The sequence below is a fragment of the Corythoichthys intestinalis genome, unplaced genomic scaffold, assembly GCF_030265065.1.
Source record: "Corythoichthys intestinalis isolate RoL2023-P3 unplaced genomic scaffold, ASM3026506v1 HiC_scaffold_23, whole genome shotgun sequence".
NCBI classification, from domain to species: domain Eukaryota; kingdom Metazoa; phylum Chordata; class Actinopteri; order Syngnathiformes; family Syngnathidae; genus Corythoichthys; species Corythoichthys intestinalis.
This window is the reverse complement of record NW_026651592.1, coordinates 5,152,354-5,178,821: the sequence shown is the minus strand read 5'-3', so window position 1 is coordinate 5,178,821 and position 26,468 is coordinate 5,152,354. Positions and strand designations below refer to the sequence as shown.

The following is a 26,468-nucleotide window of genomic DNA, read 5'->3' as shown; positions in this document are numbered from 1 at the left end:
GAACATAAAATACACGACTGCACACCCTGTGGCGAAACAATGTAGTACAGTTCCAATAACACTCAACAGCTGCTTAACAGCAAAAGCACGTCATGTTCGTCATATAAATAATGATTTCTAGAGTTAATCCCACATACTTCAGAATTAATATTATATGTTTAATAAATACTACACAATACAGATTCTACACTAAGAATAGCTTTCAAATGACGCTCTTCATGACAAATATGATTGGCAATTATTATTATAATTATTATACTGCTATTATATAAAGTAGTATACTATAATAATATTGCAAGATTTTTTTTTAAGAATTGTTTTGAATAATATTGGAAAGGCAAAGTCAGTGTTCTGAATCTTTTTACTTTCCATTCTTTTGCACTGTAAATGCTATCAGCATTTAACCTCATTGTTTATTTGTGATTAATAATTATTATTTACATGATTATTTGTACTTTAATTAAGAATTTAAGTGTTCCAAAATAGTTTTGTGAATTAATAAGCGTCAACAAAAATTTCATTGCTAAAATAGTAAAAAAAAAAAAAAAAAAAAAAAAATTATTAGATTAGTCGATTAATCGTAAAACTAGTCGGCTGACTAATCAGGAGAAAATTTGTCGTTTAGGACAGCCCTAGTGCACCAAACCATTTTTTCCACACCCTTCTCACCTTTTTAACCCCTGACCCATAAAGAGGCCCCCTGCATATGTCCGCCTTAGGCCCCAAAATTGCCAAGTTCGCCACTGAGCATAACCTATATGTACACTTTTTGCTGGGGACAGGACTGTAACATACCTGTCAAATTGTACGGTTTCAATGTAATTTGTACAAGTGAGCACTGATTTTTAAATGTGTACGCCGTACGTTCAAAATCTGTACGTTTTTCGTGCATTACGTTTTTCTTTCTTCGTTCTATGCGTTACTACGTTGGTTGAATGACGCGAGAAAAGTCAGAGACATAGAGCGAAGTGTTTTTTGTGACGCTGTTGCAAACGCGATGCTAGGCTAGGTGGCTCCAATATTTCCTGACTGTAGCCGACAGCATCGGCATTGAGCATCCTGAAAAGTTGGCAGTGTTATGTCCCTGCCGTCCCTATACAAACCTACGCCCTTGGATGAAAGGTCTTTTCATGCTTCTGTACTGAATTAAAGTAAGTTTATCACTAATAGACGTCGGATCCATTAGATGTGGGAGGGTTGGCAGCGAAGGGATTGGACTTCGAGTGCTGTCAATAGCAGACAATGAGTGAATTAGGGCTGCAGCTATCGATTATTTCGGTAGTCGATTAATCGATGAAGTAGTTAGTTCGAAAAATCGAGTAATCGGATAAGGAACATAAAAAATTAAAATACCTGAGCTGAGCCTCAAACAGTTTAATAAATAAATGAGGATCTATGAACATCAAAAGAACAATTGGCTAAAGTCCACTAGCTTAAATGCTATAATATGCTAACGTTTTTTTTTCTTTCTTCAATGCTCTTAAAAAATGGTCCACACACGTATTCCCACAAAAAAACAGGCCAAATATACCTTTACTCTAAATTACGAATGCATTAAAAAACATTAGCTTAAGCAAAAACTTATGCTGTAAAGCTTATGTTGGTCTTAACAGGGAGCAGCTGGATTCAGCCACTTTCAAAAGAGCATTAAATGCGAATACAAAAAAAATTCCTGAGTGCTTATTCAAACTATGCTGTATTGCAATTTCATTAAAAAAAATAATAAATCAAAATACCTGAGCTTAGCCTCCAATGGTATACAAAAATAAATAAATGAGCATCTAAGTACAACAAAAGAACTGGCTAACTTTAACAAAAGTCCGCTAGCTTAAATGCAATGAAATGCTAATGATGTTTTACAATGCTCTTAACAAATTGTTCAAACACATATTCCCACAAGAAAACTGCTAAATATACCTATTAACTAAATTGCAATTGTGTTAAAAGAAAAAAAAACATTAGCTTAAACAAAAACTTAGCTAATGTTGGTCTTATCAGGGAGCAGCTGGATTCAGCCATGTCAAATGAGTTACGTCATATTCACTGTTGCCAGTAGAGGGCAGTGTATCCACCCAAACCAAAAAAACTACATGCAAACACTTTCACAACAAACCATTACAACGCCACTCTTAACTCATTTGCTCCCAAAAACATATAAATACGTTCTATTTTTAACTGTTTCAGTGTGCCAAAGCCGTATTTATACGTCTTTTACGTTTTCACAAGAGACATCTATGGGTTCTGATTCAACTTAGCTCCAATGCAAAGCGCGGAAAATCCATTTTAAAGCAATAAAACTAGCCACGGGAGGGCAGTAGCGCATTTGGTAAGACCCGCAACCCGATTTAACGGAACGAACGGCCGAGCCACACAGCCGAGGCGCCGACAGAAGACGACCGAATGGGCGTCCAGGATGCCAGGCGGCCGACGACCGAGCAGAACGACCGGCACCCACCAGTGCAGAGGACGATGCCGTTGAGTCCGTGCTGCTCGTCGAGCAGAACCCGCGCCGCCGTTCTCGGCAGTTGCGTCCCCCGCACCTTCCAGTGTCCCGCACAGAAACGCGCACGGCCAAACCAGTCCCCCCCCCAGGAACACAAGTTCCCCAGGCGAACTCTGCCACGAGGCAGTGGTCACCACAAAAGAAAGACTCAAAAAAAACATCCTTATGAGACAGGCGGCGAAGAGGGAAAAGTCAACCCCAGCTGTCGCAGCCACAACAGCGTCCTCTCTCAGTTAGCAGAGGAGTAGCAAGGGTCCCCGGGGGCCCCAGGCAACAAGCAACATGGGGCCCTTCGAGCGTGTGCAAGTCAGGGGGACAGTTGGACTTGGAGCAATAGCATATTTAATAAAAGTATAATAATGCCTCGGTCTCAGAGCGCTTTTTAGGTCACTCAAAGTGCCCAGCTTCTACTACATTAGGACATAAACTACAGTAACATAGTACACTCACGGCTGTCTTGCTTCCTTTTCTCCTCTTCTGCTTTTTTTCCTTTTGTCGCTTCTAGAAGGATAACTTCTCTTCATTTTGGATAAACTCCAATTTAAAAAAAGCCAAATCGTCGCTCACTCTCACTCTGAGTCACGTGGGGTGGGGGGTGTAGAGCAAGTGAAGGGGCTCCTTCAGGGAACTCGGACACAAGGCTTTCACTGGCACTGTCGCACTTGTCGCTGCAACAGTGCATTAAAGCTGCTTGTGCTAAATCTGTTAGCCCTCAGGGGGGACCCTACTGGCTGGGGGCCCTAGGCTATTGCCTGGTTTGCCTAATGGGACACGACGCCTCTGTCAGTTAGTTATGTGTAAATAAATTGTTACTTTTCTATCAAAAGCTCTATTTGTCTTGTTGTTTATGTTATTTTGGAAAAGGAAAACATTATTCAGATGTTTGGGATGTAACTAAAGCAAAAAAGTACTGAGTTAAAGTCAAAGTTATGTTTGAAATGTATGCGTTTAAGTGCTGTCAAACAATTAAAACTTAAATGAGTTAATCACAGCTTAAAAATTAATCGTAATTAATCGCAATTCAAACCATCTATAAAACATCCCATATTTTTCTGTAAAATATTGTTGGAATGGAAAAATAAGACAAGACGGATACAGTATATACATTCAACTTACTGTACATACTGTAAGTACTGTATTTGTTTATTATAACAATAAATCAACAAGATGGCATTAAAATTCTTAACATTCTGTTAAAGTGATCCATGGATAGAAAGACTTGCAGTTCTTAAAAGATAAATGTTAGTACAAGTTATATAAATTTTATATTAAAACCCCTCGTAATGTTTTTGTTTTAATAAAATCTGTAACATTTTCAATCAAAGAATAAACTAGTAGCTCGCCATTGTTGATGTCAATAATTACACAGTGCTCATGGTGCTGAAACCCATAAAATCAGTCGCACCCAAGCGCCAGCAGAGGGCGACAAAACACCAAAAAACACAAGTAACAAGTGGACATGACACTGTGCTGTCATTTTAATCTGTTTGAGCGGGGCATGTGCGTTAAACGCATCGAATATTTTAACGTGATTAATTAGAAAAATTAATTACCGCCCGTTAACGCGATAATTTTGACAGCCCTAATGCGTTTACACAAAGCTCAATTTCTCTGTTTTTTCATCAGAAATTGGAAAATTGCTCAAACTAAGCTATTTTCTAATGCTGATTTCTAAAGGATGGAAAAAGATATGAACTTTTTTTTCCTGCTGAAAGCAGAGAGTAATCTTTCTTTTGGTGGGTTCCATGTTTATATAGCAATAGAACAGAATTTTCTGTGGGCCTTGCAAAATCAGTCAAAATCCAGTAAAACGGCCAGGAGCGAAGGGGGTTGCACCGGTGAAAATGGTTGGGAGTGAATGAGTTAATTAAGCGAATACTTGAAACAGCTCAATTTGATTCGAAGCTTTTTTTCCTTAATCGAATTACCCCAGTTAATCTATTAATCGTTGCAGCACTAGACGTCTAGCACCATCAACTCAATAAAGCGTTAAGGAACCTAAGTGAAATCAGTCCATTAATTGCTCATTCACTGCCATTGCCCAAAATAATAGACTATAAACTGTAAAAGCTGTGTCATCTCAGCGTATGCCTCCCATGGCCGAGAAAGACATTTTCAAATTGTATTTGAGTTTCAGTCTATAATTGAAACGTCTTTTTTTAGTGTGTCACTATAAGTGTTCAGCCTTGAGGGAACAGCCAGTGGCCTACTTGCTCGCATCCTTAGGGACATATCAGTGTGTGTGTATGTGTGTAAACACCATTTTTGAATTGACCTTACAAGCATCTCCTGAGAAAAGCTTGTAACTCACAGCGGCCTTCCACATGATATCGTGTGCCCCGAAAAAGTTAATCACGTGCATCGACTTCATGTTTCTTGCTAAAATAAAATTCTAATATTTCTGTGGGCTCAATGACAAATACATTGGTTCATTCCCAGTTAAAACGGATTGGACGTCTAGCGTTGTCGATGGCATTGAAAGATGAGCATTCACATCCGGTCCTCCCAGTTTCAATGATTAATTTGAATGAATCTAATGTTGTCAATGGCAGGTAATGAGTTAAATACTATGAAATCAATTTTTTAAAATGTGTTTTCAGGGGACATAACGAGAGGTGCAACAATTAATCGATTAATTGACAACTAATTGATTATCAAATTAATCGATAGCTATTTTGATAACCGATTAATCGTTTGGGACCTTTTTCAACTTAGACTTGTCTAAATTCTTGGACAACATACCGTAATTTTTGCACTATAAGGCGCACCAGACTATAAGCCGCCACCCACCAAATTTGACACGAAAACAGCATTTGGTCATAGATAAGCCGCAGCTGTCCTCACTGGATTATGGGATATTTACACTAGAGATGTCCCGATCAATCGGGTCCGATCACGTCACTTTCAAAGTATCGGAATCGGCAAAAAAATATCTGCCATGCCTTTTTTTTAATATATATCTATTTTTTAATTAACTCGTTTTCTAATTGTATTTAACGTTAGACATAATATGTTACACTCATCCAGAGTCTTTAGTTTAGGCTTAAGGTAGGGTTATCAAATTTATCCCGATAACGGTGGAAATTAATTTTTTAAAAAATGTATCACGTTAAAATATTTAATGCAATTAATGCATGCGCTACACAACCCACTCACGCATTGTCGCGCTCAATCTGTAATGTCGCCGTTTTATCTATATAGAGAGATAAAAGGCAGCGTAAAATGAGTAGAGTGAATTTTGGTAGCCTTTGGAGCCTTGTTTGATTGGCTAAAGCCTTACAATCCCTCTTCCTACGATTAGAAATATCATGGGACACAATGTGGGGAAGCAAGTTAGCAATTGATGAAGCAACGAAGCTTTGCAGCCAATTGGTTTAAAGCTTCATGATGGTTCATTTGGTCTTATGACAGTCTTATGATGCCGCTGTCAAAGTGTTACCTGTTGATATCTTTTGGTGTAAATTAGGGTTGTTCAAATCATGTTTTTTTGCTCCCGATCCGATCGTTTTAGAGTATCTGCCGATCCCGATATTTCCTGATCCGATTGCTTTTTTTTTTGCTCCCGATTCAATTCCAATCATTCCCGATAATTTTTCCTGATCATATACATTTTGGCAATGCATTAAGAAAAAAATGAATAAAACTCGGACGAATATATACATTCAACATACAGTACATAAGTACTGTATTTGTTTATTATGACAATAAATCCTCAAGATGGCATTTACATTATTAACATTCTTTCTGTGAGAGGGATCCACGGATAGAAAGACTTGTGACTTTGTATATTGGGACAAAATATTGCCATCTTGTGTATTTGTTGAGCTTTCAGTAAATGATACTGTAGCCATGCCCAAATGCATGATGGGAAGTGGAACCATGACTGTGCGTAGTGCTACCAATTGATATATCTTCTCTGCGTTGGGAAATAACATGTGTTAAGAAAAAGATTGTTGCAGCCTTATTAAAAAGCTAGTTTAGACAGTAAGATGTCTGATAATTGGCAAAAATGTGATTTGTTGTTTTCCAAAGTAAAAACAGATTTTTGTTCATGTCTTACTTTGACTTAAAAACAATTTAATGTAGAAATCTGATATTTATAACTGAGAAGTTATATATATATACCGTAATTTTCGGACTATAAGCCGCTACTTTTTTCCCTCGTTTTGAATCCTGCGGCTTATAGTCCAGTGCGGCTTATTTGTTGATTTATTTGGGTTAATAGGTAACACTTTATATGACAGCGATGTAATAAGACTGTCGTAAGACCGTCATAATTATGACATAACATTATCATGGGCATTAATGAATGCTTATGACAGATATCATTAAGTGTCATCCGGCAAATTATATGTCCAGCTCAGATCTTTTGCATCCATTCAAAATGGAGATGATTTGTCAGATGACACAAAATGACATCTGTCATAAGCATTCAATAATACTCATGGCAGTTTCATGTCATAATTATGATGGTCTTATGAAAGTCTTATGGCACTACTGTCAGAAAAAGTGTTACCAAATACCTTAACTAGCAACTAACGAAACTAACTGAAGATATGATTAGAACAGAACATGAATTTGGATTGTTATTAACATCTGTGGTGCTGCAATGCTTGCTAGGAGGCATGTTGGACGACAACAGTGTTGACAGCTGGTGGCAGCAGAGGTTGACTGTCTCCCCCAAGAGATCAGTGATGGCCAAATGAAGCTTCTTAATCGATCAAATCGGTTAATAAATTAGTTGCCAACCAACTTGATAATCGATACAGTTGAAGCAAATAGTCATCCATTTTGTCCTCATTGCTACTTACAACATGCCGAAAACAATTTCAGGGTAAATTGTGCAGGTCATTGAAAGAAATGACATTTATCCGAATAATCGATAAATCATTTAAATCCGATTAATCGATTATGAAAATAATTATTAGTTGCAGCCCTAGACATAACCACAGTATATTTCAGTTTTAATCACCAGGAATTGGCTTGGATGTGACCCGATATCAACAGGAAAGTACCAGGAAATGCTTCAAAATCAACAAGAAGTGACCCAATAGCAATAGGAAGTGACTCTGAAATGCCTTAAAATTTACTGGAAGTGAGGGGTGAAAGTGGGCCAGAACGGTCAGGAACGCAGTTCTGGTATAAGATTCAGAGCCAGAACGCAGTTCCGGTATAAGACTCAGGGCCAGAATGCTGTTCCGGTATAAGATTCAGGGCCGGAATGCTGTTCCGGTACACGGTGCTTTGATTCCGAAAATATGAGCGCAACTGTCAAAACGCAATGTAAAAAAAATAAAAAATGCTAAGCTGCATCACTTGCATTTCAGCTCCAAGAAGAAAACAATCTACGAACATCAGATTTACATACACAAGTGTTAACAACAAGCATAACAAAGTGTTTGTGTAGCGTAATCCGTTTCCACCAATATTTATTACTGATTTTATTCCACGGAAAGCATGGAGGTTTCCCCAGCTACTGCAGTTATCTGAGTCTGACGATGATGAGTCACATCAATGTGCGAATGCACGCAGCGAAGCAAAACGCCCGGACTCATCCGTTCAATAGGCCGACATCCTGACATGTGATCAGCAGAGATGGTTAGCTCCAGGGGTCGCGTTAACCGAATATTTTCCGTCGTTGACCGATTTTTTAAAACGGTGACGGAAAAAACTGTAGGTCCATCTCTCATTTTGACAGGTTGCAATTCACACCCCAGACCACAGGGTGGCGAGTGAGCATATTAATTAGCTATTGTCTCTCTTGATGCATGACGTCGTTGGCCTTACTCGGAAAAATGTCAAGGCAACTGAGTGTCCGAAGTTTCTTCAAAAAGCCCCAAAACGACGATGGTGTTGATGAAAGAGGTGAAAAAAAGAGGGACTGCACAAGCGGGCACGCAATTCAAGTCCATGCGCACCAGGAGGAAGGTGTAAGACTCCGTTCAGGGCACAGCAGGTGAATTGTTAATTTCATTGTTCCATACGTAGCCTAGCTACTGGGGCCACAGTCAGCTGTTTTTGTCACTGCGGAGAAAAAAGTTACATATTCATCTGCTTGATGTGTGCTGGCACGGTGTGAATAAGCTTGTTCGGACAGAATATTAATTTAAAATGAATGAAAACTAAATACTATTGAATATGTTGAAGCGGTATGCAATGTTAAGAGTCTTGTTAGCTTGAATTGCTGTGTCCAGCCGCTGTAGCTCTGCTGCTCTCTGTGAACTCTCTCTTCATATTCAAGCCGGAACGTGCGCGGCTCTTAAGTGTCTCTGTCACGTGACTGTGTCGTAGCCGGTAACGCACTCGGCCAAATGGACACACAAGTACGGAAGATGAATTATGCCAAACAAAGGGTCACCACAATGTCATTATTATCATTTTAAAAATTTAAGTGACGGGTAAAAATAGATTATGACCGGATTTTTAAGACCCTGTCAGTCAAAATGACACAACAAAAAAGTCTAGCGCAACCTCTTGTTAGCTCTGATTGGTTCAAATGTGCATGTTTTCTGGAACAGTAAAAAAAAAAAAATTTTAAAAAGCTTGTTGAATTGATGCGACAAAATAAGGGCAATGCAACATAAACCGGATCAAATCTTTAAGCGCAACGAAAGAGTTGAGGAGGCTTATTTATCATATTTAGTCACATTTGCTCTGATGGGGAGGTTCAGAACATCTTAGCTGTCAATCTGCACTTTGGACTTATATTTGTTCATTTTTGTTATGGTACATATTCATTTCCTTATGATTTAAAAAAGTCAATGTTTGCGCGATCTTCAAAATATATTCCATTTCACTCTGCATAATATAAGTCATTTGGACTTATTTTCCGGAATGTATGTTACTTTATTACAAAAAATTATTATTAAAAAAAAAAAAAAAAAAGGAAATGTTTACATTAACTTCAATTTTAATATATATCCTATGTTCTTAAGTAGTTAAAACTGAGATTTGGCATTTAGTATGTGAGGAAATAAGGGGGGGAAAAAATTAGGAGATGAGGTTGGGGTTATTGCTGTTTTTGTTAACTTTTATTTTGCAAATCATTGAAAAAAATACCATTTTGAATGGAAAATAAAGAAAATTTCTGGCTCCGTGGCGACCTTCACGTCGGGGAGTTCTGGCAAGAAATTCTAGCCACTATCACCCCTACTGGAAGTGACTTGATATCAACAGGAAACGGAAAATTCCTAAAAATTAATAGGAAGGATCACAAACTTAACAGGAAGGGATCAAGGAAATGCCTTAAAATAAGCAAGAAGTGACAAGGAGTGATTTCGAAATCCCCCAAAATGAACACTAAGTGACTCTATATCAACGGCAAATGTCTCGCAAATGCACCAGACCGAACAGAAAGTTGACCAATGACCGAAAAATCAACAGTAGATCACCCATTATCAACATGAAGGGACTCTGAAATGCCCCAAAATCAACAGTGACCCGATATAAGCATGAAGTTACTCGCAAGTGCCACAAAAACAACAGGCTGCAGCCCTAATTTATATCTACAAATAATGACTGATAATAATAAAAAATATATATGATTACAATTGAGACCTGCAGAACATATCGTATTGGCCCGAATATAAGACGGTGTTTTTTGCATTGAAATAAGACTGAGAAAGCGGGAGTCGTCTTATATTGGGGTCTAGACATTATACCCATTCAAGACGCTAGATGGCGCTAGATATCATTGAAGCGAATGCTGAATTTGATCCACAGGCCAAAGCGAACCCCTTATGGTTAATGTAGTTATTGCAATTTTGTCGTTTTATCACATTAGATTGGTTTATTTACATTTCAAAAACCAGAAGCCATTCGTTTACGAATGTGATTGCACTTTAGTTTACATATTTAAATGTTCAGGTATTAAGATTTTAATGAGGCAAAATAACATGCTTTTCTCTCAAACATATTCTTATAATCATTTGTTTCGGATGTACTGTAGTTATTTTCTGTATAAAATTAATTTGGTGTTCAAAAAGTATTTTTTCAAACTTGAGTCTTGAAAAAGAGGGGGTCGTCTTATAATCAGGACCGTCTTATATTCGGGCCAATACGGTAATAGTATGGGTCATGTGATGTTTAAGGGAAGTCCAGATTTTTTTTTTTTTTTTTTTTACATTACGCTTAATCTTCAAGTTAGTCAGGTTTTAAGTACTCAGTGGAGTTGATTTTAACAAATTCTGTGCAGTTAGTTATTTGTTAGTTTCAGGGCTCCGTGGTGGCTAAGCTAGCGCGAGTCAATGGTGCCAGTAAAAAAATGCATGCCAATAAAAAAACAACATATGCACGCATAAAAATCACCGATTACCCATGCAATCAATCGTGTTTGTTACGTTTTCAGGATAAAGTTATTAAAATATCCCATTGCATGTAAATAATTGCAGTATGAACAGTAGGGGTGTGACAAAATATCGAAATGGTGATACATCGTGATACTTTGTATCCCAAAAGGTTATCGATATGCTCCTGCAAGAATCGAAATATCATTTTAAAAAGGTGTCAATGTCTAAAAAAAAGAAAAAAGAAAATCTACCAAATCTACCAAAATCTTCCACCATAATAGTGTCTCAGTTAACTCTAAGGCTGCCTTGACTGTGCTCGACACCCAATCCATTTAGACTGGGAACATTCGTTCATTCGAAATCAGAGCATTTACAGTCATTCGGTCATGATTTTCAGGGCATTTATAGGTCACTTGCTGTTCATTTTAGGGCATTTCCAGGTCATTTCCTGTCGAGTTTGAGTCACTGCCTATTCATTTGGGTGATTCCCAAGTCTGTAACACTAAATGAACAAGTGACCCATAAAATACCCCAAAATCAACAGGAAGTAACTGAAAATCAACAGGTAAATGACCTTAAATGGCCAAAAATGACCTCATTGCCTGGCATTGGCTGCCACTGACGGTCATAGACGTTCAAATGGATTGGACGTCTCCTAGTGATAAATTCATTCCAAATCACAGCAGAAGCTTGTTTTTCTGTTTATTATTTGTTTTTAGAATATCCTAAAATGATTTCCTGACCAATGTATCGATAATCATTGCATCGCCATATCGTCAGATCGTTATCGTGAGCTTTGTATCGCAAACCGTATGGTATCGTGAGGTACCAAGAGGTTCCCACTCCTAATGACCAGCAACATTCCAGGCAAGCAGGGCGGAGTGATATCACATCGGTATTTTCGCTGCTGATTTTTTTTTTTTTTTTTTCCGTGGGAACAAAACAAAGCATGAGTGGTCGAAGCACTCCTCTCTATTGCGGTTGCATTGCGTGTTTAAAAATAATTGTTCTGCAAAATGAATTTCTTAATCACATTACAGCAGTTTGGTGTGACATTGTTTTGGCCGCATGGGTATTTTGAACAATGATCTGCGTTTTGAATGTATTTGACTATGTTAGATCTGTTCAAATCGTTTTTTATCGGCATGCTAAGCAGCACCATTGACTCGAGCTGGCTTTGTCACCTCGAAGCCCTGAAACTAACAAATAACTGACAAAGTGCACGGAATTTGTTGAAATCAACTCCACCGACTAATTAAACCCCCACTAACTCGAAGATTAAAGTGCATACTGCAGGTGGGAAAAAAGTCTTCAACAGGATTATTATGTGAATGAGAATCAGATTTTGAGACGATTCGGCTATATACAGTTGTGGTCAAAAGTTTACATACACTTGTGAAGAACATAATGTCATGGCTCTCTTGAGTTTCCAGTTGTTACTACAACTCTGATTTTTCTCCGATAGAGTGATTGGAACAGATACTTCTTTGTCACAAAAAGCATTCATGAAGTTTGGTTCTTTTATGACTTTATTATGGGTTAACAGAAAAAGTGATCAAATCTGCTGGGTTAAAAACATACATACATGGATCTGAAAAAGCGAATCATTGACTTGAACAAGTCAGGAAAGTCACTTGGAGCCATTTCAAAGCAGCTGCAGGTCCCAAGAGCAACAGTGCAAACAACTGTTTGTAAGTATTAAGTGCATGGCACTGTTTTGTCACTGCCACGATCAGGAAGAAAACGCAAGCTATCACCTGCTGCTGAGAGAAAATTGGTCAAGAGGGTGAAGATTCAACCGAGAATCACCAAAAAGCAGATCTGCCAAGAATTAGAAGCTGCTGGAACACAGGTGTCAGTGTCCACAGTCAAGCGTGTTTTGCATCTCCATAGACTGAGAGGTTGCCGTGCAAGAAGGAAGCCCTTGCTCCAAAAGCGGCACCTTAAGGCTCGACTGAAGTTTGCTGCTGATCACATGGACAAAGATAAGACCTTCTGGAGGAAAGTTCTGTGGTCAGACAAAACAAAAATCGAGCTGTTTGGCCACAATGCCCAGCAATATGTTTGGAGGAGAAAAGGTGAGGCCTTTAACCCCAAGTACACCATGCCTACCGTCAAGCACGGTGGTGGTAGTATTATGCTGTGGGGCTGTTTTGCTTCCAATGGAACTGGTGCTTTACAGAGAGTAAATGGGATAATGAAGAAGGAGGATTACCTTCAAATTCTTCAAGATAACCTAACGTCATCAGCCCGAAGATTGGGTCTTGGGCGCAGTTGGGTGTTCCAAAAGGACAATGACCCCAAACACACATCAAAAGTGGTAATGGAATGGCTAAATCAGGCTAGATTTAAGGTTTTCGAATGGTCTTCCCAAAGTCCTGACTCAAACCCCATTGAGAACTTGTGGACAATGCTGAAGAAACAAGTCCATGTCAGAAAGCCATCAAATTTAACTGAACTGCACCAATTCTGTCAAGAGGAGTAGTCAAAGATTCAACCAGAAGCTTGCCAGAAGCTTGTGGATGGCTACCAAAAGCGCCTAATTGAAGTGAAAATGGCCAAGAGACATGTTACCAAATATTAGCGCTGCTGTATGTATATTTTTGACCCAGCAGATTTGATCACTTTTTTCTGTTCACCCATAATAAAGTCATAAAAGAACCAAACTTCATGAATGTTTTTTGTGACAAAGAAGTATCTGTTCCAATCACTCTATCAGAGAAAAATCAGAGTTGTAGAAATAACTGGAAACTCAAGAGAGCCATAACATTATGTTCTTCACAAGTGTATGTAAACTTTTGACCACAACTGTACAACAATTTAGCAAAGCACAGATGACGAGAAATTAGTGTTTTAATCTGCCGGTTAGCCACGCCTTCCATTATAGGGCTCTAGCGTCCCCAATAGGTGGATGACGTCAGCGGAGTCACAATTTCATGTGATTTCGTATGCAGCCCATAGAGGGGGAATTATTCACTACGAGGAAAACGCGAGGAAGAGAGCCGCAAAATGTCATTGTTTCTGTCTCTCTACTCCAATATTTTTACAGGATATTCTTTTTATCCAAGTATTTTTCCCCAATAGCTCAATAAATGGCTTGAGAAGGACCAGTCAGCCCGTTTAGGGGGAATTATTCAGAACGAGGAAAATTTGTCGAAGAGAGCCGCAAAATGTCATTGTTTCTGTCTTTACTTCAATATTTTTACAGAATATTCTTTTTATCCAAGTATTCAAAGTCTTCGAAGCAGAAAATCACACATAACTAGCCCGGATCATTTCACATGACGACTGGGTTGTCGATCGTCTTCGCCGATCGGCAAACCGCCCAGCGGAGAGCAATTTACAGCTCGTTCCCCTACTACGGACAGGAGAGCTAGCCAGGGAAGCAGCTGGACAATGTTGCTAATGTGTATGAGGAGAGGTTTTTACATGCCCATTTATGATCAAATGTAAGTAGTCCTTTATGTAAAGAAAGTTTGTAGTGTTTACTTTGTAATCGCTGTATTCGCGGCTATTTTTAACTCAAAGTTACAATTTCTGATCGGTCGGAAAATTTGACAAAACACCGGGCACATGAGCACAATAAGCCGAATATAGTCCTCTCCCGGCGGGGGGGATGTGCGACAAGCCACCGGTGTTGTGCCGAAAAATAGCCGCCCCGCATGCATGTCAGCCACAAAATGCAAGCCACCTACATATTAAAATGATTCCAGTATTTGACATAGTACAAAACACGATGTTTACTCACTTCCTTGTAAGTCCCATGGTCCCACAGTAGTAGGGCTTGTTTTGGCCAATATCCACCAGTGAATGGGAACCTTTTGAAACCCCAAAAAGGCGCACACGCCTCTCCCTCATACAGCAAGATTTTTCTGCAGCGGTTTGGCTGGCGTGATGCGAAAAATAAATTAATCCGCAAAATCAGCTGAATCCTTAGTCCTTCTTATACAACAGTACGGCTGTATAGTGAAGAGGACTCCTTCCTCCATACACGTCACAGCGCCCTCTTTCTCAACTCGAGACTGTTGCCGGAAGTCACTCATTTTCATGGCGCGGGATTAAAAAAACTAAATAAATATAGCGATCGCTTCCACACACATCCAAGTGGTCCATTTCATTCAGGAGCATGAAATACCGCGTGTATTATGGAATAAACATGTTTTTTCGTGTCACAGGCACTTTAAACCTACCGTAATTTCCCGGATATAACGTGCATTTTTTCCCCCAAAATCAACTTGTAAAATCATGGTGCGCATTATAAACGGGTACATGGATGGAGACAGAAATTTATGTATATATATATATATATATATATATATATATATATATAACTAGGGGTGTCAAACGATTAAAAATTTTAATCGAGTTAATTACAGCTTAAAAATGAACTAATCGTAATATTTTTCTGTAAGTTATTGTTGGAATGGAAAGATGAGACAAGATGGATATATACATTCAACATATGGTACATAAGTACTGTATTTGTTTATTATAACAAGAAATCAACAGGATGCCATTAACATTATTAACATTCTGTTAAAGCGATCCATGGATAGAAAGACTTGTAGTTCTTAAAAGACAAATGTTAGTAAAAGTTATAGAAATTTTATATTAAAATCCCTCTTAACGTTTTCGTTTTAGTAAAATTTGTAAAAAATTTCAATCAAAAAATAAACTAGTAGCCCGCCATTGTTGATGCCAATAATTACTTACACAATGCTCATGGGTGCTGAAGCCCATAAAATCAGTTGCACCCAAGCGCCAGCAGAGGGCGACAAAACTCCAAAAAACAAGACCACATTTCACTGTGCTGTCATTTTCATGTTTGAGCGGGGCATGTGCGTTAATTGCGTCAAATATTTTATCGTGATTAATTTAAAAAATTAATTACCGCCCGTTAACGCGATAATTTTGACAGCCCTAATATAAACCGAGTTTTTTTTATTGACACGAATTGACACAGCCACGTTGTGTTGAAGAAACTTATGCGGCGATCCGTTGCCGACCATTACGGTACCTGACGTCACCATTTTGTTTCGGTAATACTTCACTCTGATCGGCCGAATGATTTCGTCTGTGTTAAATTCTGCTTTTTTTCCCACTCTTCATAAAGCACAGAATTTAGTTCCTTGAACTCATTTGAGTCAACGTTTATTGCAGCTCCGCAACTCGGAGCATAACAAACATAACACACCTTCTGTGTGTGTCTGTCAACTATATCTGTCCCTCGGGAAACTCAAACCCAAATAACAATAGTTCCTATTGTTACTGTCGTGTCTGTTTTATCTTGTCTTGAAAAAAATACTAGAATACTTCGAGTGCCGTGACCAACGTTTTATTTCTTGCTTTTAATGAACTTAAATGCCGACAGTCCGGCTATAATGCTGCGCTCTTTTGTCTAGCCTCAGCGGCCCTCTGGCTCATAGACAATCACAACATAGATATGACAATACAGCAGCATGGATCCACCAGTGCCACAACATAGAACATCATAACATAGAATACCAATATGTCACAGTGTCGACAACGATGAGCTCTCTCGGATTTCCGACTACGTTCTCACTTTCATTTTCCCGTATTAATCCATGGAAGAAACATTTATTCATCATGATGAAACGAGCAAGTTATACAGCAGCCTTTAAAAGAAAAGTCACATCTGTTTTGTTTTCTCCTAGATTCTGGTAAATTGGAGAAGTTGTCATTTATTCATTTATTTATTTCAGTTGTCAATATTGTCAGTTTATGGTAATGTTTTGAACTACCAATATGCTATGCTTGCGCTGTGTTTCACCAATCAGTAAAACGACATTCCTGTATCCGTACACGAGCTCTGTTTTCTTGTATTCTTCTATTTATTGGTGCTAAAATTAGGGTGCGCGTTATAAATGAGTACAATAATTTTCCCTAGATTTCACAAGTAAATTTGGGGTGCGCATTATACACGGGTGCGCCTTATATTTGGGAAATTACGGTAATTACAAAAATTCTGAACTTCCCCTTTAATGTTATGGCTTCCGAAAATGCGATGTTCACGTATGAGGACGCCAGGTCTTCATAGGGGTACGTTTTTGTCTTTTTAATGACCAAAAATAGTCACCTTACCCTATGAAAGGTTAAAAGAGTCACCTAAGCACATCATGGCCTCTGAACCACTTTACCCTCATGGTGTCATTGAAGTGTACCACTCATCAATAATTCATAAAAGCTGCACTCCACTTTCATTTTGAATGTGGAGATTTACAGCCAAAAGCCTTTTGGTTTGGCATCCCAGCATAAAATAAGTAATAGAAATACTGTAACTGCTCTAATTCCTATTGTATTCATTTTATGCAAAATTGCGGTGAAAAGGTGACACTTCTAACATGAAAACTCGCTGGATTAAGAATTTGCAAGCTATGCGAACAAAAGGAAAAAAAAATCCATTACTTATACCACATGCTTGACAAACACGAAGTCGTTTTCGTTTCTTTTGAATGTGTGTAAAGCTTACGGTTAGTGGCTTAGCAAACGTACTTCCGATGACAGGCAGGCGGTAATAATTTTTTCAATTAATCGCGTTAAAATATTTGACGCAATTAACGCATGCATGGAATGGCCCGGTCATGAGTTGCCTCAAACAGTTTACAATGACGCCGTTTTAGCACATTGAGAGCAAAAAGGCAGAGACATGCGAGTGGACACAGGCGTTCATTGGACCGGGCCTTTTATTGGCTTAAACTTTGGCAACTCTTTCACAGCAAATATTAAGTATTGTGGAGAACGATGTGGGGAAGAATGAAAGGAGACGAGCTTTTCCTTAACACACTTAATTGAACACAACGCGGAACATACTGTATACCATTTGCAGCCACCACTGACAGTCATGGTTGCCCAACTTCCCATCATGCGTTTGGGCAGAATAGTTAAGTTGCTACAGACTCGTTTAGTGAAAGCACAACATAAATAATATTCCTATCTGTGGGTGGAACAGTTAAGCCACGACAGTATCAATTATTGAAAGCACAACAAAAATAATAGCCCTATCTCTTACAGGAGACAATCTTTTTCTTAAAACGCTTAATTAAACAACGCAAAACGTACTGTATACAATTTGCAGCCACCACTGACAGTCATGGTTGCCCAACTTCCCATCATGCATTTGGGCAGAATAGTTAAGTAGCGACAGTATCATTTACTGAAAGCACAACAAAAATAATATTGCTATCGCTCAAAAAAATAATGTTCACAAAAAGAAAAACGCTCATTGCAAAGAGAACTGGCATTCCCAATCAAAATAGCTATGCAAAATACACATAAAACTTACTTTGACTTTGCCTTGGTTAGATCTCTAATTAATTTAAAACTCCCCATTGACACCATGTGGTGTATTTCAATCACTACCTTACGTAGTTAAAGACACTGTGGAAGAACAGCAGGGAGCCCATGTGACGTCCCGCTAGGCGAGGTCAACAATGGCGAGCTATTAGTTTATTTTTTGATTGAAAATTTTACAAATTTTATTAAAGTGAAAACATTAAGAAGGGTTTTAATTAGGGCTGTCAAAATTATCGCATTAACGGGCGGTAATTAATATTTTAAATTAATCACGTTAAAATATTTGACGCATTTAACGCAATGTTGGTATTTTTTGTTGCCCTCTGCTGCATTGTGTAATTATTGACATCAACAATGGCGAGCTACTAGTTTATTTTTTGATTGAAATTTTTCCACATTTTATTGAAACAAAAATATTAAGAGGGGTTTTGATATAAAATTTCTATAACTTGCACTAACATTTATCTTTTAAGAACTAAGTCTTTCTATCCATGGATCGCTTTAACAGAATGTTAATGCCATCTTGTTGATTTATTGTAATAACAAATACAGTACTTATGTACTGAATGTTGAATGTATATATCCATCTTGTGTCTTATCTTTCCATTCCAACAATAATTTACAGAAAAAGATGGCATATTTTATAAATGGTATGAATTGCCATTAATTATGATTAATTTTTAAGCTGTAATTAACTTGATTAAAAATTTTATTCATTTGACAGCCCTAGTTTTAATATAAAATTAATTAATTACTCAAATTTATCTTTTAAGAACTACAAGTCTTTCTATCCGTGGATCCCTTCAACAGAAAGAATGTTAATAATGTTAATGCCATCTTGTGGATTTATTGTTATAATAAACAAATACAGTACTTATGTACAGTATGTTGAATGTTTATGTCCGTCTTGTGTCTTATCTTTCCATTCCAACAATAATTTACGGAAAAATATGGCATATTTTAGAGATGGTTTGAATTTCGATTAATTACGATTAATTAATTTTTAAGCTGTGATTAACTCAATTACAAATTTTAATCAAATTTTAATATAGTTTTTTTTTTTTAATTTAAGAATACCAAATTACTGCATTTGAATAGGTGATTTATCAGGATGTCACTATATTCGTGGTTGAAAAGGTTAAAAAAACAACAGGCAATAATATCGCATATCGGCAATAATTAAGAGACAATATATTGCCTACTAAAATTTTTTATCACGACAGATTTATTTGTATGTTTTTTCATAAAATGTTGTATCTAGATGGATCCACATTACTGAATCGGTATTGAGAGCCAAAAAATGGTATTGGTGCAACAACTTCTGTAACTTCTGGGCCATCGTTTCAGAATATACAGTATGTCCACATTATTTTCACTCTACATCATTTTCAATGGGAGAAAATTAAGAAAGTTTCATGGTAACATTTGGTAACCTTCTCTCTGCAACTTTGACTCTCCTTAACTTTTGGAAAGTACCGACCAACTCAGCACTTCAGGGTCTTTTTCTGGGGTCTTCCCCCCGCTGAGTGCAAAGTGGACGCGTCCACTGTCAGCTGTCTTGTCCAGGCGTTCCCTAGCTGCGAGCTACTCGGCCTACTCGAGCCCTGTTCGCTCCCTCACTCGGGTTCAAAAATAGATAACTGTGCTAACAGATGCACCGAGTGTCTGTCTGTCTGCAAGTACGGCACTGATGATTTTTTTGGGTGGAGGGGGGTGTCCAATGAGAATTCAGCGTAATTCAAATCTACCTGTGGTATTTAGAATCAGTATTGCTAGGTAATGAAATATGTGTACTGTATGTGTATTTTGAGTTTTTTATGTTTTACTATCTGCACTTTTGTTGGTGGTGCTGTGGAGAGTTCCTCAATTTTGTTTTTGGGTTTGATATACTCCCTTTGCGGTTGTTGATTATGTTTTATTTATTAGGAGAAAGCAGTAAACAGGAAAGGGTTATTGGGGAACAGAAACGGAGGAAGCAGACCGAAGAGGAGAAGAACAAACATTCATTCATTCATTCATTTTCCATGCCGCTTTTCCTCACGAGGGTCGCGGAGGTGCCGGAGCCTATCCCAGCTAACTCGGGGCAGTAGGCAGGGGACACCCTGAACTGGTTGCCAGCCAATTGCAGGGCAGAAGAACAAACAATAACAAGAAATACATTATTACACAGCTATGCTACCTATGAACATAGCTAATTATATTTACCCATGGACACCATGTGGGGGGCCTGATAACTGAGGAGAAAGAGGAGGGGGTTCGAATTCATTTGAAGAGGGAGGTGTAACAGCTTCATTCGCTGCCACCCTCACACTTCAAATGGATTGGACATCTTTATGAGTAATAATCATTTTTTTTCTGATAAAAATGAGTCTATTACACAGGTGTCAAAATGGCGGCCTGGGGGTCATGTCTGGCCCATCAAGTCATTTTGTGTGGTCCGCAAAAGTAAATCACATGCGTCGACTTCATGTTAATTGCTAACCAAACATTTTGATAACAATTCTGTAGTCCTCAATGAAAGCTCGATGACCTACAGAATTGTGAATACTTTGTAGTTTTTCATATTTTTTAATATGAAATGAAAAAAATAAATAATTTAATAATCAAACAAGTAAAAGCAATATCTTTTTCCTTTATTTATTAACAATTAAAAAAAACAGACAATGTGTTTTGTACTTTTCTGTCTTAATTGAAAACTGTAGATACTTTTTTCAAAATGAACTAAACTTGGGCTATGGCTATCTATTATTTAAGTAATCGATTAATATATTGATTAGTTAGGTCTAGTAATCGGATCACAAACATTTAATGCCTTGCAGAATATTTTAGGAGCTGTAAAACGAAAGAAACAAGTGTTTATGCTTGCAATAATATTTATCTGGTCTTGCTAAGACTGCACTTTAAAAGAGCATGAAATGCGAATACAAAGTATAATTCCTGAGCGTTTCTTCAAACTATGCAGAGCAGTTGTTTGTGTTTGATGTGTTTAAAATGAAATTAAAATACCTGATCTCAGCCTCAAACGGTAAAAATAAATAAATTAGAATTTAAGTACAACAAAAGAACAACTGGCTTACTTGCATAGCAAAAGTCAGCTAGCTTAAATGCTATAAGATGCTTTTTTTTTTTTTTTTTTTTTTAAAACAAAGCCTTTTAACATGGTATCACACAAAAAAAACTAAATATACTTCTAAGCTAAATTACGAATGGACAAACAAACATACAGTATTAGCTTAAAAAAAACTTACAACCTTATGTTGGCCTTAACAGGGAGCAGCTGGATTCAGCCATGTGAAATACATTATGTCATTTTCACTGTTGCCACTAGAGGGCAGTGTATCCACCCAAATCAATAAATCTAAATGCGAACACTTTCAAAACAAACCATTACAATGCCACTCTAAATGAATCCTCGATGCAGCAAAATTTGATTCGAAGCTTTATTCATTCATTCATTCATTTTCCAAGCCGCTTTTCTTCACGAGGGTCGCGGAGGTGCTGGAGCCTATCCCAGCTAACTACGGGCAGTAGGCAGGGGACACCCTGAACTGGTTGCCAGCTTTATTTCTAATCGAATTACTCGAGATAATCGATTAATCGTTGCAGAAGTAAACTAAATAGGAATTTTGAAAAACAAAAAAATACCATTATTTTTAATTAATGAAAATATATAATATTTGCTAGTGCTGTCAAGTGATTAAATATTTTAATTGCATTTTCTACTAGGTAACTCACTTTTTTTGTAAAAAAAATATATATATATATTTGTATTGCATCAAATATTTGCAATTAAAAAGCTCCAAAAAAAAGAGGATTTAGTCATCAAAAAAGAGTTTGACACTCCTAATCTTCAATTTTGTAGCCTCCATTTTCACTTAGAAAATTATAAAACTATTTAGTTGTCCTTATAATTTCAGTCAAAATTCTACAAATCAAAAAATGGGTCTTTTCCGAAAATGGCTGCCTTCATCAATACAACACTCAACAAGTCTGCTGCCATAATATTTATATAAATACTCATTCTAAACTCCTCCAAATGATATACAGTTCATAGCACAGTTGTGTGGTCTTTTATGGTGCTTTAATACGCAACCACTGGCAGCTTTACAAGCCGGAACATTAACCAGGACTGAGTTTGAAGAGGTTACCAACATAGAAATAAGTCAACTACCTCCCTTTTATGGGGACATACTCTGGAGAGGAGCACCTGTGGGAAAAGTAAATAGGACTCACCGTTCGCAGGAACTGGATCTCCTCCTCTCCCTCGCCCCCCTCCGCCATCCTCGGCCACGCGTTACTGGCAGCACCTTCGAGGACAAGACAAGATCCTTTAGTTTGCTGCCCTGATCTCCTCTTGCCCCCCTTTCTCTCTTTCTATCAAGCGTCTCTCGCAGTGTAGCGCCCGTCCGGGTCGACTCTCAGAGTGCAGAAGGAGAGAACAAGGGTGGGAGGGGCGCTCGCACCCCGGCGTGGGTCCCACCTTGCCACGCCACCATGTTTGTCACGCCAGGAGACGCTCATCCCTCCCCTCCTTCCTCATGTCTACGGCTAAAAAAAGGATGGAGGCGGCCACTTGACATGTTCGCAATCAGAATTTGATTTAAAAAGGTTGGGAAATTTGAAGGGCGTAGGTTTGCCTGGGGAGGGTAGGGACATAACACTACCAAATTTTCAGGATCCTCAAATTGTCCCCACCAACTTTTAAGCGACCTTATTTGCATTATGCAATGAGTTCCGTTATATAGGTCATTTAGATCGTCTTCCTATATTTTGTAACGATAGAATTGACCCTACCATTATTAACTCATTTGCTCCCAAAAACGTATAAATACGTTCTATTTTTAATTGTTTCAGTGTCCCAAAGACGTATCTATACGTCTTTTACGTTTTTTTTTTTCACAAGAGACATCTCTAGGTTCTGATTCAACCTAGCTCCAAAGCACAATGCTGAAAATCCATTTTAAAGCAATAAAACTGGCCACTGGAGGGCAGTAGCGCATTTGGAAAGGCCCCCAACCCGATTCAACGGAACGAATGGCCGGGACGCCGGCGGCAGACGACCGAATGGACGTCCAGGACGCCAGGCGGCGAACGACTACGGAGCAGAAAAACCGGGAGGATCCCTGGGATGCCAGGCGCTGGACGACCGGGCGGAACGACCGGGACCACCAGTGCAGCGGACGATGCCGTTGAGTTAGTGCTGCTCGCTGAGCAGAACCCGTGCTGCCGTGCTCGGCTGCGCGCGTCCCCCGCACCCTCCAGTGTCCCCATCTCAGCCGGAAACGCGCACAGCCAAACCAGTTGCCCCCCATTGACACAAGTCCCCCAGGCGAACTCCGCCACGAGGCAGTGGTCACCACAAAAGAAAGACTATAAAAAAATCCATCCTTATGAGACAGGCGGTGATGAGGGAAAAGTTTACCCCGGCTGTCGGGGCCACAACAGCGTCATCTCTCAGTTCAATAGTTTAGTTATGTGCAAATAAATTGTTACTTTGCTATCAAAAGCTCTATTTGTCTTGTTGTTTATGTTATTTTATAGAAGGAAAACATTCAGATGTTTGAGATGTCACAGTAACAAAAAATAGCTGTGTTAAAGTCAAAGTTATGTTTGAAATGTATGCGTTTACAAAAAGCTCAATTTCTCTTTTTTCATCAGAAATTGGAAAATTGCTCAAACTAAGCTATTTTCTAATGTTGATTTCTAAAGAATGGAAAAAGATATGAACTTTTTTTTTCTGCTGAAAGAAGAGAGTCTAATCGTTCTTTTGGTGGGTTCCATGTTTATATAGCAAGTCTCACTCTGAGTCACGTGGGGGGGGGGGGGGGGGTTTGAGCGAGTGAAGGGGCCCTTTCAGGGAACTCGGACTCAAGGCTTTCATTGGAGTAAAGCTGCGTGTACTAAATCTGTTGGCCCCCTGGGGGCCCTAGGCAATTGCCTGGTTTGCCTAATGGGGCGCGACGCCTCTGTCAGTTATGTAGTTAAATTGTTACTTTGCTATCAAAAGCTCTATTTGTCTTGTTGTTTATGTTATTTTATAGAAGGAAAACATTATTTAGATGTTTGGGATGTCACAATAACAAAAAATAACTGTTAAAGTCAAAGTTATGTTTGAAATGTACGTGTTTACAAAAAGCTCAATTTCTGTTTTTTCATCAGAAATTGGAAAATTGCTCAAACTAAGCTATTTTCTAATACAAACTTTTTTTTTCTGCTGAAAGAAAGAGTCCAATCGGTCTTTTGGTGGGTTCCATGTTTATATAGCATTAGAACAGAATTTTCTGTGGGCCTTGCAAAATCAGTCAAAATCCAATAAAACGGCCGGGAGCGAAGGGGGTTGCGCCGGTGGAAATGGCTGGGAGTGAATGAGTTAAGTGAATTATTTTCATTATCTTCAGACTTACACTACCGTTCAAAAGTTTGGGGTCTAAGCCCCCACCTTAAAATCCGCTTATGGTGGCAGTTGCCGCCCCATGCCACCTTGGTGGCTCCGCCCCTGCTTATAATCGTAAACTAGGAATGCTAGTCTGTGCTTTACGTTTATTTGGAAATATTTAACAATTATGTACATATTCTTTGTCTAAATACTGTAAGTCATATTGCAACTATTGGAATTGATTTAATGTATTTGTATTTTGTTAATTGTTGCTGTATGTCATGTAAGCTGGTTGCTCTGTAGTTTTTGTATTGTTTAATAATAATAATAATAATAATTGCTACTTTCAATTAGCCAGGCCTTTAATGGCATCTTGTGGCATCTTTGGGCATTACAGAATTTAAAAATAAATAAATAAATAAATAAAAAAAACAGGTGTGTTTTGCAATAAATAACTCGAAATGGTTCCCACAAAAATCATTATTTTTGGTGGTCTGTTGGTTGGAAAATACTGTCATGTACAAAACATTTCTAAGGTTAGATGTGCATGAGTGACATTGGCACAGTCCTCAAGCAAATTCACCACTCACAGCCAAGCACACGCACATCCAGCCACGTTGTTACCTGCTCCGTATCCATCTGGCATCCGTCAATCTCTCTTCCATCTCCCACTGCGGCAGGGGGAAGGCGTTTTGCGGACGCAACTCTCCAGGACCACCAACCCCGTCGCTGCCGGTAAAGCAGAGAGAAGCAGCCACTAGCCAGGCACTGGCAGGCGGGTCCGGGAGGTGACGCGCCGTCGAATAGCCGAGGTGCATTATGAGAATTGGAGTCTCCGGCGAAGGCTAGCTCCGGTCCGTGGCTTCATTTTTTTTTTTGTTTTTTTTTTTTTGGGCCAGAGTCATGACTTTGCGTCTGCTTGCGGTGCAGTTGCGTTGCGACGCCGGAGAGTGGCGCCATTGGTTCAATATTGGCGCAAACTTTTTTTGAACCACGGACCGGTGTTATGTGGCCTTTTTTTTTCCACGGACCGGCAATGTGTGGCAAAAACTTGACGACAAATATCCTTGGTTTCGGGCATCATGAGTTCTTCGTGAATGTAACCGTGTCGGGCAAGGCAAGCCCTTTGGTAACATAAAACAGGTCTGGCAAAAATTAATGAAGCAGCAGATGTGGTGGCAACAATGTACAATTTATTTAAGTGAATTTATTTTATTAATAAAACACATGCATTATTCAAAACTTCTAAAAATTGTTGAGTGAATATTTGAAAGAAACAATCACAGCCAGTGGCGGACTTTGCAATTTTGGGGCCTAAGGTGTACATATCAAGGGGCCCTCTTCATGGGTCAGGGGTTAAAAAGGTGAGAAGGGTGTGGGGGAAATATGTTCTGGTACACTAGGGCTGTCCTAAACGACAAATTTTCTCCTGATTAGTCAGCCGACCAGTTTTACGATTAATCGACTAATGTAATAATTTTCTTTTTTTTTTTTTTACTAATTTAGCAATGAAATTTTTGTTGACGCTTATTAATTCACAAAACTATTTTGGAACACCTAAATTCTTTATTAAAGTAAAAATAATAATGTAAATAACAATCACAATGAGGTTAAATGCTGATAGCATTTATTAGTGCAAAAGAATGGAAAGTAAACAGATTCACAACACTGACTTTGCCTTTCCAACATTATTCAACAATTCTTTAAAAAAAATTTTTTTTAAAAGAATTCTAGCATTATAGTATACTACTATATATAATAGTATAATAATTATATTATTCATTGCCAATCATATGTCAAGAAGAGTGTCATTTTAAAGCTGTTCTTCGTGTAGAATCTGTATTATGTAGTCTTTACTCAACATATTATAATATTAATTCTGAATTATGTGGGATTAACTCGAGAAATTATTTATATGACGAACATGACGTGCTTTTGCTGTTAACCAGCTGTTGAGTATTATTGTATGACTGATTGGAACTGTACA

The 26,468-nt window shown here is 38.4% G+C and overlaps 1 protein-coding gene across 1 annotated transcript in view; it reads right to left on the bottom strand.

Annotated features, from left to right (window-relative positions):
• The window catches only part of LOC130911111 (ryanodine receptor 1-like), a 218,439-nt gene extending 193,147 nt beyond the window's left edge, over window positions 1–25,292 (bottom strand). The window contains exons 1-2 of the mRNA XM_057828826.1: window positions 25,106–25,292; window positions 22,339–22,412 (exon numbers count right to left, since the gene is read on the bottom strand). Coding sequence (XP_057684809.1) covers window positions 22,339–22,412; window positions 25,106–25,127 — 96 coding nt within the window. The 5' untranslated portion in view covers window positions 25,128–25,292. The remainder of the gene's footprint in view (window positions 1–22,338; window positions 22,413–25,105) is intronic.
• Window positions 25,293–26,468: the final 1,176 nt, after the last annotated feature.